The sequence below is a fragment of the Pundamilia nyererei genome, unplaced genomic scaffold (genome assembly GCF_000239375.1).
Source record: "Pundamilia nyererei isolate P.nyererei 1_Seehausen unplaced genomic scaffold, PunNye1.0 scaffold00225, whole genome shotgun sequence".
Classification (NCBI taxonomy): Eukaryota; Metazoa; Chordata; class Actinopteri; order Cichliformes; family Cichlidae; genus Pundamilia; species Pundamilia nyererei.
Genome location: NW_005187626.1, coordinates 168593 through 183283, shown reverse-complemented (window position 1 = coordinate 183283; position 14691 = coordinate 168593). Strand labels below are relative to the sequence as shown.

The following is a 14691-nucleotide window of genomic DNA, read 5'->3' as shown; positions in this document are numbered from 1 at the left end:
GTGCGTGCGTGCGTGTGTGCGTGCGTGTGTGCGTGCAGCACCCATCGGTGATCTGAGGTCCCCGCTGTGATCACATGTATTCAGCAGCTACAGACGGGTCGGATTTCCTGATCAGAGATGAACCGATGAGCACAGCTCAAGCTAAAGCTCTGCTGTTTCTGACGTCACACTGTTGCTCATGTTAAACACGATAAACATAAAGTCACGAGCTCGGTGTGCAGAAAAGGCCACAGACGAGTCTTTGTTACCTCGGTAACGAGCTGATGTCGTTTAGATCTCCTTATATGGTCATCTCCACAAACTGTCTGTAGTTCACCAAAACAATCAAATAGAAAACCTGAAATCATTTTGTGAGGTTTGGAAACCAAAATAAATAAAGTTATAGAGGAACTCTTATTTATAGTTTTGGATTTGTGCGATCACAGACTGTCTGAGGAGGTTTTAGGTGAACATGAGACTCAGAGTCAGCAGCTTTGACAGCTGCAGAGACGACACCACAGCAATAAAAACACTGAGATAAAACTGAACATATAACAGCTACAGACGCACAGCTTTCTGGGTGCTGCCCTTCTGTAGGCTTCCCAGAGTCGGTCAATCAGCACAAAGTGGAGACAGGAGCTAAAACATTTCAGACAGAATCAGAAAAAGATGGATTATTCTGAGTTGTGAATCATGCAAAGCTGCTGTCAGAGTCAAAGAATAAAAGCAGAGAGCGGGAGATGAGCAGAACGTTAAACATGAGCTCAGATGTTTGTTGCCTGCGTCTGTGTGTGCTGCACGAGTTTCACTGCTGTTATGATGAGCTCTGTGCTGACGATGTGTCCCGCAGGAGGTGGTGGAGCGTTTCTGCCTGACAGACGTTTCCCAGCAGTCTCTGGTGGGTCCTTAGACTGTACTCAGATATCAAAGATGGGGGCAGGAGTTTGAAGCAGACTGCTGTAATTTCATATGTGAATGTTGTTTTCTGATCAGAGACGGAGGAGGCCGAGCGAGATCCCGACTCACTGCGTCCTGGCTGACGAGGAGTTTCTGCCGTTCAAAGAAAACACCTTCGACCTGGTAGTGAGCAGCTTGGCGTGAGTACCAGAGCTCGTTTCACTGCAGCTCGTTTCACAGAAAAGGTTTGAGTGACCGACTGTTTGCTGCAGTACCAACTTCAGCCACGAGATGGCGCCTGAGCTTTTTTAATGGTTTCCTACAGTAGTGTTTTATGTCAGGTTCATGTTTTCTTGTTTTTTGTGTCTTTTTTATAATTTGTGTGTCTTTGTGGTTGTTTTCAGTTTGAACCTCGTTCTAACATCTTACTTGCTTATTCTGCGTCTCTGTGCCTGTTTCACAGCTTTTTAATAACTTCCTAAATAAAATTCAAATTCAAATTTCATTTGTCACGTACACAGTCATACACAGTACGATATGCAGTGAAATGCTTACACAACTGCTCGTGACTTAAAGCAAAAAAGACTATGAATAGGATAGGAAATAAATATGAAAATTAAAAAGGGTAAATTTAACTGGGAAGGAATAAAATAAAATATAAAAATTAAAGTTGAAAATAAAATAACTGTACAACAAAATACACAATATAGAACTATATAAGAATGTATGAAGAAATATAAATAAATATATACACAATAACAGCAGCTGTACAAGTATTAACCGGAAATGAAGAATATAGTGTCCAGTGTTGTGCGATCCACATTATGTCTTGTGCAGTGCAAATATGCTTAAAGTGATTTAAGTGATGAAGTGAAACAATGTCTAGAAAGTCCAGTGTGTGTAAGAACTGTATGTGTGGGTCAGTACTGTGTGGGGGTGTGATTGAGAGACCGTATCGCCTGCGGGAAGAAGCTCCTCCTCAGTCTCTCTGTGTTGGTCTTCAGGGAGCGTCATGCTCGGAGATGACGAGCACGTTTCCGGCGTTGGCGGTATCTTCCTGTCTGCAGCCTGTTTATGTTTCTTTTACACTGTTTAATGTAAATGAAGTCAAATATATTGATCATGTGATTTGTGCAGATTATCTCAGTCACAGTTTGAAAAGATTAAATTCATCATATATTTTTAAATGGTTGCTAATGGAACTGAAGGACACCGTGAATAAATAATAACCGATAATCATGTCGTTAGATTTTTATGTCCAGAAATGCAATGAGTGATTTTAAGGTTAAAAAATCAAATGTATGAAATAAAGTGGGTCTAGACTGAGAGGACCAGGGTTTGTTATGAACAACATGTGTGCTCATTAAAACTGCAGCTGAGCTTCTTGCTTTTCAGTCTGCACTGGATCAACGACCTGCCCGGAGCTCTCAGACAGGTGAGACGAACCTGCTGCGATACCATGACTGACTGCAGCTCGCCCGTTAACGTTTCGCTGTGCGCCGTCCTCTCAGATTCACCAGGTGCTGAAGCCGGACGGGGTGTTCATCGGAGCGATGGTGGGCGGCGAGACGCTCTACGAGCTGCGCTGTTCCCTGCAGCTGGCCGAGACGGAGCGGGAGGGCGGGTTCTCGCCCCACATCTCCCCCTACACCGCCGTCACCGACCTGGGAAACCTGCTGGGCCAAGCTGGCTTCAACATGCTCACTGTGGTGAGTCAGCGTGGCTGCATTTGTTAAACACGCAGAATGTTTTACATCAGCTCACGGTGACCTCTGACCCTTCCGCCTCTTTGTTCCAGGACATCGATGACATTCAGGTTCATTATCCAGGAATCATGGAAGTCATGACGGATTTACAAGGTACGAGCTGGGAACCATTCGTTTGAATCATGTGGTTCCTGCAACATTCAAACATGGCTCTACAGTCGCCCTCTTCACGTGGAAGCAAAGGAAAGCGAACGAGGATCTGCACCTGATGAGCGCAGAGCCAGAAATGACGACTTCAGTCTGATCACAGCGACTCTCAGAGTCGTCGGCACAGAGCTTTAGGTGACCGAGTCCCAGGACGCCGGCTCGTGGAGGTCCCTGAGTGAACGTGCTGCTTTTAGTCCTCCTTTCATTTGCCTGCAAACAGGCTTCAAACCGAGCGGCAGAGGCTCCGCCTGAATAAGAGAGCATTTCAGGATTCGCTGTTTAAGCTAAAACGGTTTGATGACCTCACTGCGGTTTGATCGCTGAACCGGTTTCGGATCTGAAGTCATTCGTGAGGCTGTTAGTTTGAACAAACTTTCGATTAAAGTTTAAAAGTGCAGTGTTCGTGATGTGCTGTGTGCAGGTATGGGTGAGAGCAACTGTGCGTGGAACAGGAAGTCGCTGCTGCACAGAGACACCATCTTAGCAGCAGCAGCGATTTACAAAGGTGAGTCTGAGCCGCTGTCTGATTGGTGCTAAATGACATGTGATACACTGATGAGTATTAGTAGCGTCAGATGTGTGGACTGGCCGATTTTGTTCGTACCGCCCGGTGCACGCGAGGGAATCGGTCTGCTCCATGTTCACCTCGTCCGAGCAGGAAGCCAGAAAAGGTGCACGTGTACAAACCGGAGGGATGAGGAGACGCGGTCGGGCTGAAAGGAGGAACAGAGGATGAAGAACACCTGATCACCCTTTAACCCAGGGGTCCAACTCCAGGCCTCGAGGGCCGGAGTCCTGCAGGGTTAGACGTGTCCTTGATCCATCATAGCTGATTTAAATGGATAAACGACCTCCTCAACATGTCCTGAAGTTCTCCAGAGGCCTGGGAATGAACTAATCATGTGATTCAGGTGTGCAGACCCAGGGTGGGATCTGAAACCTGCAGGACGCCGGCCCTCGAGGCCTGGAGTCCGACACCTCTGCTCTAGACCCTAACCTGATGCTAGGTGAGGGTTTGAAGGGATAAAGCACTTCTGAGCGTGAGCACAGGCAGCGGTGTAGGTAACAGGTGGAGGCGTGGCCTCAGTTTGAATGAGGTTGACATTGTTCTCACGAGCACGTGTGTGAGAAGGTTCTGGGTTTGAATCTGCGTCTCTGCTAACAAACAAACTTATTCGTAATTAACGATAGTTGAACAAACACTGAAGCCAGTCAGAGCCGACGCCGTGTTTCTGTTTGCTCATCAGTGACGCGTCAGGCTGGCGCTTTAGTCGCAGCGCGGCGGTTCATGTGTCACTGTGTTTTTCTCATGTGCCTGAAATGTTTCAGAGATGTACGGCAGTGAGGACGGCTCCATCCCCGCCACCTTTGAGATCCTCTACATGATTGGCTGGAAGCCTCACGAGTCTCAGGTGAGAACACCTGATGCTCCGTGCGCTTCAGTCATTTTCTGCTGCGTTCACGGTGGAGCGATCTCCATCTTTAGGACGTGAGCGTGGCAGAATAACAAACAGCTTCTGCTTTTAGAAAAACCTGATTTTAGATCCATGACTTCAGCGTTTTTTCTCTTTCAGGCCAAACCGGCGAAGCGAGGCTCGGCCACCGCGTCGTTTGGAGATTTATCAAAGACCGGCCAACCGAGCTGCACGGACCAACCGTAGAGCCTCGGAGCCGACTGTAGACGCCATATTTAATGAAAATAAAATGTTTTAGAGGCAAGAAACGTGAACTCTGATGTACAGAAGACAAATATGATGTTGAAAGAGTTTGTCTTTGACAGGAAGTTGTCTTTTAGAAATCTAAAAATAAAAGCTGACACATCTGTTCACGTGGCTGAAACTTGAGAGAAACCAAACGGTTGAAGTGGGATCGAAACACTCGAAGTCACGTTCACTCAAATATCAGACACACAGCAGCAGCTCGGCGCATGCAGACGTGGTGAAGGCGAGCTGCTGAAGTCCAAACTGAGCATGAAGAAAGGTGGTCAGTGACTGAACGTGGCACTGGTATCACTCCTGTCAGTGAGAGCAGGAAGCTGAGGCTCACACTCACAGACCTGGCCAGCAGATGGAGAAAGAGTTTGAGTTTTGGTCTGAAACTTTTGATCAGGGCTGTATCTGCAAATCAAAAACCTCAAGACCAGAGAGATCAGGCTGATCCCAAAACGGCGTTCATGAGGGTCGCCGCAGGGTGGAGCGCGCCAGGGCGAGTCCCGCCTACCTGCTGTTTAACTGGTCCCATGTGAAATAACCTAAGATGATAAAAATATGTGAATGAGGAACTTTAATACCTGCATATGGGTTTGGCAAATAACTAGAGAAGATTTTTTAAAATAGTGTTTTAAAAACATTATTTTTGTTCTAAAATCACTCTGTGTGATGTCAGCAAATTAGGAACGAGTGTTTGCAGCCGCGCCCTAACTAGCCACCCGTCACTGAGAAGTTCCTCTTTCATAGAAACGCTGCTGCCGCCGCTCAGACGCCTGCAGAGATGCTGCTCTGCCTGCTCCTGTGTGTCCACGTCTGTCACAGCGCTGCAGGTAAGAACGCCTCCGTCAGCATGTTCTCACGATTACAGCTGCAACAACGTAACACTGTTTCCTCTGGTTATCTAAGGAAGATAAAGGCTGTTATGTGACGATTATATGAAGCAGAACAAAAGGACAGAAACTGGAGTCGGTGTTAAGAGAATGAATATGAAAGTGTAGGCGCTGCTTCTGGAGCCGTTTGATCCACGTGCAGGTTTTATTTGCCGTTCGTGTGTCTCCTCTCTGTGGGGCTCGCTGTGTTTCTAACCATGAGTCCGTCTGACTGAGAAACTGAGCCTAAACACACACACATAACCACGCTTACAGCCCTGCCCTGAACCCTCGCCCGCCTCCTGCGACTCAAACGAGACCAAAACTTCCAAAATAAACTTCATGTTTTATTCACACAGACTATAAACTCATCAGGGAGGTGTTGACTAAGCTCGAGCCGGGGGCAGCAGATCGCCCCCGGCTGGCAGTACTAAGAATGCAGGTTTAAAAGGCTTCAGCATCCAGGCTGTAACATCTGGTGAAGTGGTTCTAATTGAAAAAAGAAAAGAAACATAACTCCAGCAGGGCAGGAGTCTGAGGAGAGGAGCCAATGGAGTCAGTCCTGTGGGGCTCCGCCCATGGCCCAACTGTAGGTGGCTGGGAGATAGCAGCTAGATACAGCTGGGCAGTGGAACCAAGTTCCTGCAGTCGCCCTGGGCACGAGGCGGGGGCTGGTGTTCCTGTATCCCCTCAGTCCATGAGAGAGTTGCTTCCCTGCAGCTCTGGGTCAGGGTCCTGACTGCTACATGCCAAATGCAGTTCAGATTACCTACGTGGAGTCACCTGGTGGGGTGGGACTCCATCGTTCGGCTGGGAGACGTCAACGCTCAGGTGGGCATTGACATAGTTGGGAGGGGCCTGTGTTCTGCTTCTGGACTTACATGCAAATCACAGTTTGTCCATAATGACCATAACGATGTCCACAGGCACTGGGAGGCCGGGGACACCTCCACTCCTGGAGGAGCTGCAGCTCACGGTGGTTTTAACCCCAGAACCATAACGACATCATCAAAGAGGCCAGCTTACACCTGCTGACTGTGGATCGCTTCACTGGCACAATTCACATAAACTTATTAAAGCAAACTAATCACATCTCATTTCTTATTATATGAGATAAATTCAGGTTGTAGGTTTTACTGTGAGTCTGTGCTGAAAGGGCGCCAGAGGACGTCTGCCAGTGGTCCTTTAATACACCTGATATATGCGTGACATGCACGACTGCAGCCGTCACAGCAGAGTCACGGAGACTGAACTAAACGAGAAATCAAACAAGCATTCAGAATTTTTATTATCAGGTCAACAAGTCCAGAAAACTCAAGTCTGTCGCCTTCAGGAGCAAAATGAATAAAATGCAAATATTTAAAGTAAAGACATTTCTTTTAAACCACATCGCAGAGCCGTCCATCAGGTTCGTACGCAGCTCTGAAGGCTGCTTCCTGTCAGAGAGCAGTTTGTTGGTTCCTCAGGCTCCTGAATCTCTTTATCTGAAATAAAGCATAACATGAAACAACAGACTAAAGATAGACAAAGGGGAAATGTCCTTTAAATGTTTAAAAGATGAAAATAACTGGAGGGAAGGAAGGCCGGTCAGCGTGGCGTGAGTCAGGAAGCATCTGATTCAGACATGTGACATCATCATTTCTGCTTTTTCCTTGGCAGGAATCCCCACTGTCAGCACACGGCAGCACACGGACGCTGTGCTCACCTGTCCTCATGCTCAGGGAGATGTAACCTGGAGCCGAGCTATAAGAGGCACCCGGGTGACTCTTCTCACCGTCCGTAACGGTCACGTGAACAGCAGTTCGAAGCGCTTCGGTTCCCGTAACAACAACGAGCTGCTTATCAGGAATGTGGTAGAGTCTGATACTTCGATGTATCTGTGCAATGAGAGGAAGACCGCCTATCTGAATGTGACCACAGACCCCAGCGTGGTGGATCGAACAGTCACCGGGAGAAAGGACGACCCTGACCGGAAGGTGACGGCTGCAGGTGCTGACACAGCGCCCCCCTCAGACTTGTGGAAAGTTCCTGTTGGCGTGCTGGCAGGAGCTGCACTGGTGCTGTTGTCCATGTTGACTCTGAGACTGTGGAAAGCCGAGAAAGCAGCGAGGGACACGAGGGCGGTGCTGAGCGAGGTGGTTTACGAGGAGATCGGACACGCCGACGTGGAGCCCTGCCCAGCCCCTGAGTCCAAGGTGGAAACCCCGTACTGCTGCTCTGACGTCGGCAACCAGTCAAACACCTCCACAGCACCGACTGCTCCTCTGTACAGCAACCAGTGCAGGCCCCAACCTGAAGGACACGCCTCCGACACCTGCGTGTATCACCTTACCCAGAATCCTCTGCAGATAGAAAGCAGCTGCCGGAGCTCCTCCTGACTCCTTTAAACCAGTTATCATGGGTGAGGGGCGGGTCTGACTGAGACTCCTCCCCCGCGTCCTGCTCCTCCCTTACTATCGAAGGACCATCACCTCTAAAAATTAACTTTCATTTAGTCAGACCTGAAGGCAGTGACTGAGACCATGAACCAATCAGGAAGCAGTTTACCGAGATCAGCGCTTTCCTCAGCAACTTCTATCCAATCAGAACACAGGAGCCCCTCCCACATGCCCTGGAAAGACCATTTCCATCTTTTAGATACAGTCTAATTATTTTCACGTTGCTGAATCAGTTTTACGTACAAAACGTCTTAAAATATGACGAACAGGCTGCAGCAGCAGATGCAGAGCTTTAATACTATGTGTAAATTTATAAAAGTGATCTTTGAATAAATGATGTCAGTTTATTTCAGAATCACTGCTCTTTGGAAAGCAAAATAATAATAATAATAATAATAATAATAATAATAATAATAATAATAAACTAAACCAGCAAGAAATATTCATGCTTTAAAAGCTTGCAAGTTTTTTCTGCTTACAAATGATTCAAATAAAAATTTGTTCTCAAATTTTCTCTCAGAGGCCTAATGACCAAAGAGCATCAGTTTAAGACTTTAAATATAAATTATAAGAGAAAACCGTACAAGGCACAACACACACACACACACACACACACACACACACACACACACACACACACACACACGGGTTATTCATGTCTTGTGGGGGCATCTAATTGACACAAAGGTCTCCCTAACCATCTACAATGACTACCCTCACGCTAAAACCACATTTTTAGTCTCAAAATTGGGGCTGTTGGTCCCCACGAGTATAGTAAACCTCGAATTTTTGGTCCCCACGAAGATGTTAATACACACACACACACACACACACACACACACACGTGATACGGTCCTGCGTTGCCATGACAGCGTCTTTTGTTGATAGTGGAGCTGAGGCTCAGATAGCTAACAGCTAACGTGTTTAACTCCAGCCGCAGTTTTCTGTCAGTATAATTAAAGTTTCCGGATCCCTGTGAGTCTGCGCAGTGCGGCACGATGGTGAGTAAAGTTTTACTTTAACCGGTGTTTTTTTCAGTCATGTTGTTGTTAGCATGTTAGCTTAGCCCTAGCCTGTTATCCCGATGAGCGGAACGTCACGCGCCTCTTACCCTTCCGTCCTCAGCCGCCGAAGGCTAAAAGCAAGAAGAAGGGCGGGAACGTGAAGTCTTCCACGGTGGTGGACGGTCTGTCCACGGAGGACATGTCCAAGGATCAGGTCAGAGCTGCTAACGGTGCTAACGTTAGCCTCTCACAGTGTGTGGAGGTGTGAGGGGGTCCATCAGGGGGTCCGCGGCCCGGCCCGGCCCCACAGTCCAACACGTAAAAGGCCCGATTATGATCGTAAAATAACAAGTACACTGTCCACTTCATTAGGTACACCTGTAACCTCAGCCTGAGAAAATAGATTTACCTGCAACACAGATGAAGTTTGAGGCTCTGTGTATTTCCTGCAAACGGCAGTTTTAAGCGCTACGTTTCAGTGACCTGAGCGTGTCTGACCTCCAGCTGGAGGACCACATCATCCACCTCCGGGAGGAGCTGGACCGCGAGCAAGAGGAGAAGAGCTACTTCCAGCTGGAGAGAGACAAGATCCAGGCCTTCTGGGAGATCTCCAAGAGGAACCTGGACAAGACGAAGGCCGAGCTGAGGAACAGGAGCCGGGAGAGAGATGAGGCTGAGGAGCGCCACCGAGTCGAGATCGAAGTGAGCTGCGCACGCGATCCTGGAGGTTTATTGTACCTTAACCCTGACTTTATCTCAACTTAATCTTAGTCCTGACCCGTCCTTGGTCACTGTCCAGGTCTATAAGCGGAAGCTGAAGCACGTCCTGTCTGAGCAGCACAACGCCATCACTGAGCTGAAGATGGAGGCCGTCTCTGCGTCCTCGCTGGACGAGAAGAAGCACGTGCAGTCTGAGATCGCGCTCCACAGAAACGTTCAGGGTCTGCAGGCGGAGCTCACGGAGAAGAAGTTCCACATCGAGAGCCACATCAAAGCGCTGCAGCTGGTGAGTCGCTGCCCGTAAATCGATTTGACACTTGATTTTTACACCTGGACACCTCGGTGATGTCACTTCCTCCTTGACAGAAACATCAGACGGAGCTGATGGAGCTCACCAACCACTACGAGCACAGGATCAGAGGTAAGAACACCTGTGAGCTCGGCGCCGATCAGGTGGCCTTTCAGCCCTGGGACACCGACCTCCTCCTTCCTTTCCCCCACGTGTACTAGTTCCTTCCTATTCTTTTCCCACTCCTTCCTCTCCGTTCATCTTCCTTCATAACCTCTGCTGCTGTTTCCCTCCCTGCGCAGACATCGAGGTGAAGTATCATAAGAAGATGCAGATGATGATCCAGGAGGAGAAGAAGAAGCGTCAGGTGGCGGTTGCCGAGCTCGACGAGAGGATGAAGAGTCGAGAGGCGGCTCTGATTGAGGAGCACGACCGAGCTCTGCGGAGAGTCGAGGAGCATTTCACGTCCACTCGGGAGAGACTGCTGACAGACCAGAGGACGCTCAAGGTGAGACCCGTGAGCCGGGACGGAGACTTCAAGGCTGTGACTCAGGAGGCGTGCGGTGGGTGGAGCACAGGGACACAGATTCAAGGTTTTTACACATAAAATAATATTTGGAAACTTTCATTTTCACAGACTTTGTGTTTGTTTGCAGTCCTCCAGCTTCAAAAGGTCAAAGGTAACACAGTTGGACATGAAATAGCATTTTTACACAAGATCTGATGGAGAGTTCAAAGAGTTCACGGCTGCCTGCAGGGTTAGGGTACCGAAGAAGAGCTTAGAGTTCTTCGAGAACGATCTGCTTCGTGCGACCTGTTGGGCCGCTCACATTTCAGCAGATCGGGCAGGAATGAGGATCTCGTTTCTGAGATGTTTGACCAGAACATCTTCACAGATCTGAAACTTCTGTCCAAGCGGTCTCATTGTGACTCACTTCCTGCTGTGGATACGAGTTACATAGCAGATCTTTTTAGAGCAAGTTCTTTATGAGGTAAAATATCTTCTATGTGTTTCCTGCAGAAACTGAAATTAAAGGAAACTTGCTGTTAAATTCTGGATCCTACATTTCCCAGAATGCTGCTTTTTGTTTGGGGCTCACTGCTCGATAAAGCTGAGACCTGCCAGCGGTGTGGCCGTCTGTCTTCACGCTGCGTTTCCTGTGTTTGGTAGGAGGAGCTCACGGAGGCGCAGAAGCAGCAGGCTCGGGTGTCCCGAGAGTTCTCCAAGGCTCAGGAGGAGAACAGAAGCCTGAATGAGGCTCTGCCGGAGGCCCAGCGGGATCTGGCTGAGCTGCGCCGCCGGCTGGAGGAGCACAACCGCTGCAAGGCCCAGATGCTGGTGCGTTGCTAAAAGCTCCACCTCCCCCCACCATGGCGTTGATAGGCCCCGCCCCTGCTCCTGAGGCTGCTAGCATTACTAGAATGGTGATGCAGAGCATTTTTCCTGTTAATAACTTTATAGATTGCGGCTCATTGGGAGAAAGCACCATCAGGTCACATGGTCGCCGGGAAGCTCGCCCTTATCAGAGCAGAACCTGGATAACAAAACAATATTTCTGCTCATGGCTGATGTCATTCAGAGGGAGACCCGCGACATCAATTCTGTCTTTAATGGAGATCATGTGACCACAGCTTCCAGTCACAGCTCAGAATAATCCTTCTTTATCTCATCCTCTGAAACAAGCTCCTCCCACTTTCAACTGACATTTAATATGGACGACCGGCATCAGTGTATTACAATAATAACTATTATTATTATTATAAACATAAATGAGGTCAATATTAAACTAAGCCAGTGCAGAAAACAGATTCATGACCAAACAGGTGACTCAGGAACATGAAAGCTGAGCGGCAGCTTTACGCACCTGGAGGCTTCTCCTCATAAATCATCGGTTGTTTGGATCAGCAATCTCGTTTAAATATGTCACACTGCAGACAAACGATGTTTGAGAGGGGAAATGAAGTTTATAGGATTCACAGAAAGTGTGCAACAGTTAATCTAAATTAGGCAGGTGCAGAAATTTGGGCACCAGAAAAATGACATCAGTATTTAGTAGATCCGCCCTTGGCAGCATTAACAGCCTCTAAACGCTTCCTGTAGCTTCCAGTGAGAGTCTAGATTCTGGTTGAAGGTATTCTGGACCGTTCGTTGACTGGAATCCATGCCACCCTCAACTTTAATGAGACTCCCAGTACCGGCACTGGGCCCATGGCCCCACAGCATGATAGGACCACCACCAAATTGTACTGTGGGTTCTGTTTCCACCATGCACGCCGCCTCCTGTTGTGTCCAGAGAGCTCAGTTTTAGTTTCATGAGTCACAGCAGTTTATTCCAAATTGCAGCTGGCTTTCCAGTCGTGCTGTAGCATACCTCAGGCTTCTTCTGCATTACTCTCTCATACAGCATCTCTTTGTGCACAGTGACACCATCTGCAGCCAGAAGGCATCCTTCCCCTAAACCATGATGTTGAACAGTCTTTGTTTCCAGTTGTTTGAGGCTCCCATGTTGCCACTGAGAACCTGTTCTGTTGGATTCACCTGCATGTAGGTCAAGTGTGACTGAGCTCACCAAACAAATTCTCTGTTCCAATAAAATGGTAATAAAATGGTAAATGGTCTGTATTTATATAGCGCTTTACTAGTCCCTAAGGACCCCAAAGCGCTTTTAAACTACATTCAGTCATCCACCCATTCACACACACATTCACACACTGGTGATGGCAGCTACATTGTAGCCACAGCCACCCTGGGGCGCACTGACAGAGGCGAGGCTGCCGGACACTGGCGCCACCGGGCCCTCTGACCACCACCAGTAGGCAACGGGTGAAGTGTCTCGCCCAAGGACACAACGACAGAGACTGTTCAAGCCGGGGCTCGAACCGGCAACCTTATGATTACAAGGCGAAAGGTATCGAATCAATAAAACGACAAAGGTGCATCAATTTCTGCACCTGCCTAACTTAGAGTAACTGTTGCTCACTTTGTGTAAACTTTATTTCACCTCTCAAACATCATCACGTTCGTCTGCTGTGTGACAGATTTAAATGAAATTGCTGCTCCAAGCAACAGATGATGTATGAAGAAAGATCATGACAATGATCAGAGGTGCCCGAACCTTTGCACACCACTGTAAGTAACTGATGATGTCATCGCTGACAGGAGAGCCGGGCTCAGATGAAGGTCGTGGAGAGGGAGCTGAGAGATCTGACACTGGAGCACGATCTGCTGCTGCAGGCCTCTGAGAAGGTAACCTGCCCCCATCATCTCCTCTCCTGCCTCCATCCATGATGTTGACGGTTGTGACCATGTTGGCGTCCCGCAGGTGCAGCAGGAGCGCGACGAGCTGCTGAAGAAGCAGAGGGACGCCATCATGGACGTGCAGCAGAGGAGCGAGCTGAAGGCGATGATGTTGGAGAGGAAGCTGGCAGCGCTCACTGAAACCTTGGAGAAGAAGGAGGCTCAGCTGTGCGCCGCGCTCTCGGCCTCCAGCGCCGATCCGACGGCAGCAGGCAGCGCCGCCAGCAGGCTGGAGGTAAAGATGGCGCTCGCACGTTTACAGGAAGCCAATCGTTAACACGAAGATGTGCAGATAAACGTCTCCACATCCAATTAGATCCGAGCGCTCACATGTCTGACCTTTGTAGGCCATCGTGGAGCAGAAGCACAACACCATCGCGGCCTTAAAGGAGGACCTGGCTCAGCAGCGTAAGGTGAGCAGTGGTGGGCGGGGCACAGCTCACCTGTCAGCAGCTCAGGTGGTGACTGACCGAGCATTTCTGTGCAGGGGTACGGCGAGCAGAGGGAGGGGCTGAAGACTTGAACCTGCGCAGCAGATCCTGGAGGGACCGGCCGCCACGAACTTCCAGCAGCTTGGATTTGAAAAGAAGTTAAACTCTTTCAAAATAAAACGCATTTCCTCCTGAAGATGTGACTGAATCGTTCCACGAAGCTTCTCCAATAATGTGGAAAGAAAACTTGATCCTTTTGACTGAATATTTCTGCTGTTATTGTTTAAGACCTCACTGCTGCTGCTGATCTACCAAAACAAACTAAATAAAACTTCTTTTGGTTGGACTTTGAATTTGTATTGGTCTGCACTGAAAGGTTTGGTTCTTTTCCCTTAAAGACAAACAGCAGGGATTCACTCCGACACGAGGGCGGAGCACGAGGGCGGAGCACGATCGCTGCACGCTTAGCATGAAAGTGATTAATGTGCAGCTGTGAAACACGAGACCGGCAACAAGGAAAAGAGAAACAACAGGATCCACATGTCAGCTTTTATTTAAATACATGGTCAATGTAGAAAAGTCAGTTATTAGAAACGTCACTGTTTCTGCTTCACTGAGCATCAAACCTGGAGCTCCGCCTTCTTAATTGGTCTGTTACTACGGTAACCTCACAGCAGCTAAAAACACCCCAACATCACGAACACGTCCAGAGGCTACAGCTGCCTGTGTCACCATCCACCTGTCAGTCAGGCCACGCCCCTAATCATGAAAACTTTTAATACAATTTAAACATCCTCGGCTGTTATGGAGGAGGAAACGGTCCAGAGAGCAACCAGTTTGTGCATCAGGCTGTGAAACTGTGTGATTCACTTCTTATTTTAAGCCCAGAAGTTAAAGTTTTAAAGTTTTTCCCAGTGATTCTGTAAAAGGAGTTTTTTTATTTATTTTTTGCTGTGGAGCTGAAGGTTTTCACTCTTCTCGTTAATCGTGGTCACAGTTTCTGATGATGAACTCTGTGCACTAAGCTCAGGCTGCTTGAAACAGTTTTTTCTGGATAAAGTCACTGAGCTGGCTTGAAGTGGGTGGAGCTAAAGCAGACAGAGGCTGAACTGAGATAAAGGGTTTGAGAAGCTTTGGGGCTTCG

General features: G+C 48.3%; 3 protein-coding genes and 1 long non-coding RNA gene across 4 annotated transcripts in view; 3 read left to right on the top strand and 1 right to left on the bottom strand.

Moving 5' to 3' along the window:
* Positions 1 to 4615, top strand: part of ndufaf5 (NADH:ubiquinone oxidoreductase complex assembly factor 5) — a 7461-nt gene extending 2846 nt beyond the window's left edge. The window contains exons 3-10 of the mRNA XM_005748637.1: positions 817 to 877; positions 973 to 1076; positions 2272 to 2311; positions 2388 to 2585; positions 2675 to 2735; positions 3211 to 3294; positions 4119 to 4201; positions 4364 to 4615. Coding sequence (XP_005748694.1) covers positions 817 to 877; positions 973 to 1076; positions 2272 to 2311; positions 2388 to 2585; positions 2675 to 2735; positions 3211 to 3294; positions 4119 to 4201; positions 4364 to 4450 — 718 coding nt within the window. The 3' untranslated portion in view covers positions 4451 to 4615. The remainder of the gene's footprint in view (positions 1 to 816; positions 878 to 972; positions 1077 to 2271; positions 2312 to 2387; positions 2586 to 2674; positions 2736 to 3210; positions 3295 to 4118; positions 4202 to 4363) is intronic.
* A 609-nt stretch (positions 4616 to 5224) lies between these two features.
* LOC102197538 (uncharacterized) lies at positions 5225 to 7761 on the top strand. Its single transcript, XM_005748572.2, has 2 exons — positions 5225 to 5328; positions 7027 to 7761. Exons 1-2 carry the CDS (start codon positions 5280 to 5282, stop codon positions 7743 to 7745), a joined length of 768 nt encoding a protein of 255 aa, XP_005748629.1. The 5' UTR covers positions 5225 to 5279; the 3' UTR covers positions 7746 to 7761.
* Positions 6638 to 7128, bottom strand: LOC102197348 (uncharacterized). Its single transcript, XR_312132.1, has 2 exons — positions 7073 to 7128; positions 6638 to 6851 (listed from the first exon to the last, which is right to left on the bottom strand). It is a non-coding gene; the product is annotated as an uncharacterized LOC102197348 (long non-coding RNA).
* Positions 7762 to 8634: 873 nt separating the features above from the next.
* On the top strand, positions 8635 to 13900 carry LOC102197075 (growth arrest-specific protein 8-like). Its single transcript, XM_005748571.1, has 11 exons — positions 8635 to 8806; positions 8931 to 9023; positions 9314 to 9511; positions 9609 to 9815; positions 9896 to 9950; positions 10121 to 10326; positions 10990 to 11157; positions 12979 to 13065; positions 13142 to 13351; positions 13464 to 13529; positions 13604 to 13900. Exons 1-11 carry the CDS (start codon positions 8804 to 8806, stop codon positions 13637 to 13639), a joined length of 1329 nt encoding a protein of 442 aa, XP_005748628.1. The 5' UTR covers positions 8635 to 8803; the 3' UTR covers positions 13640 to 13900.
* Positions 13901 to 14691: the final 791 nt, after the last annotated feature.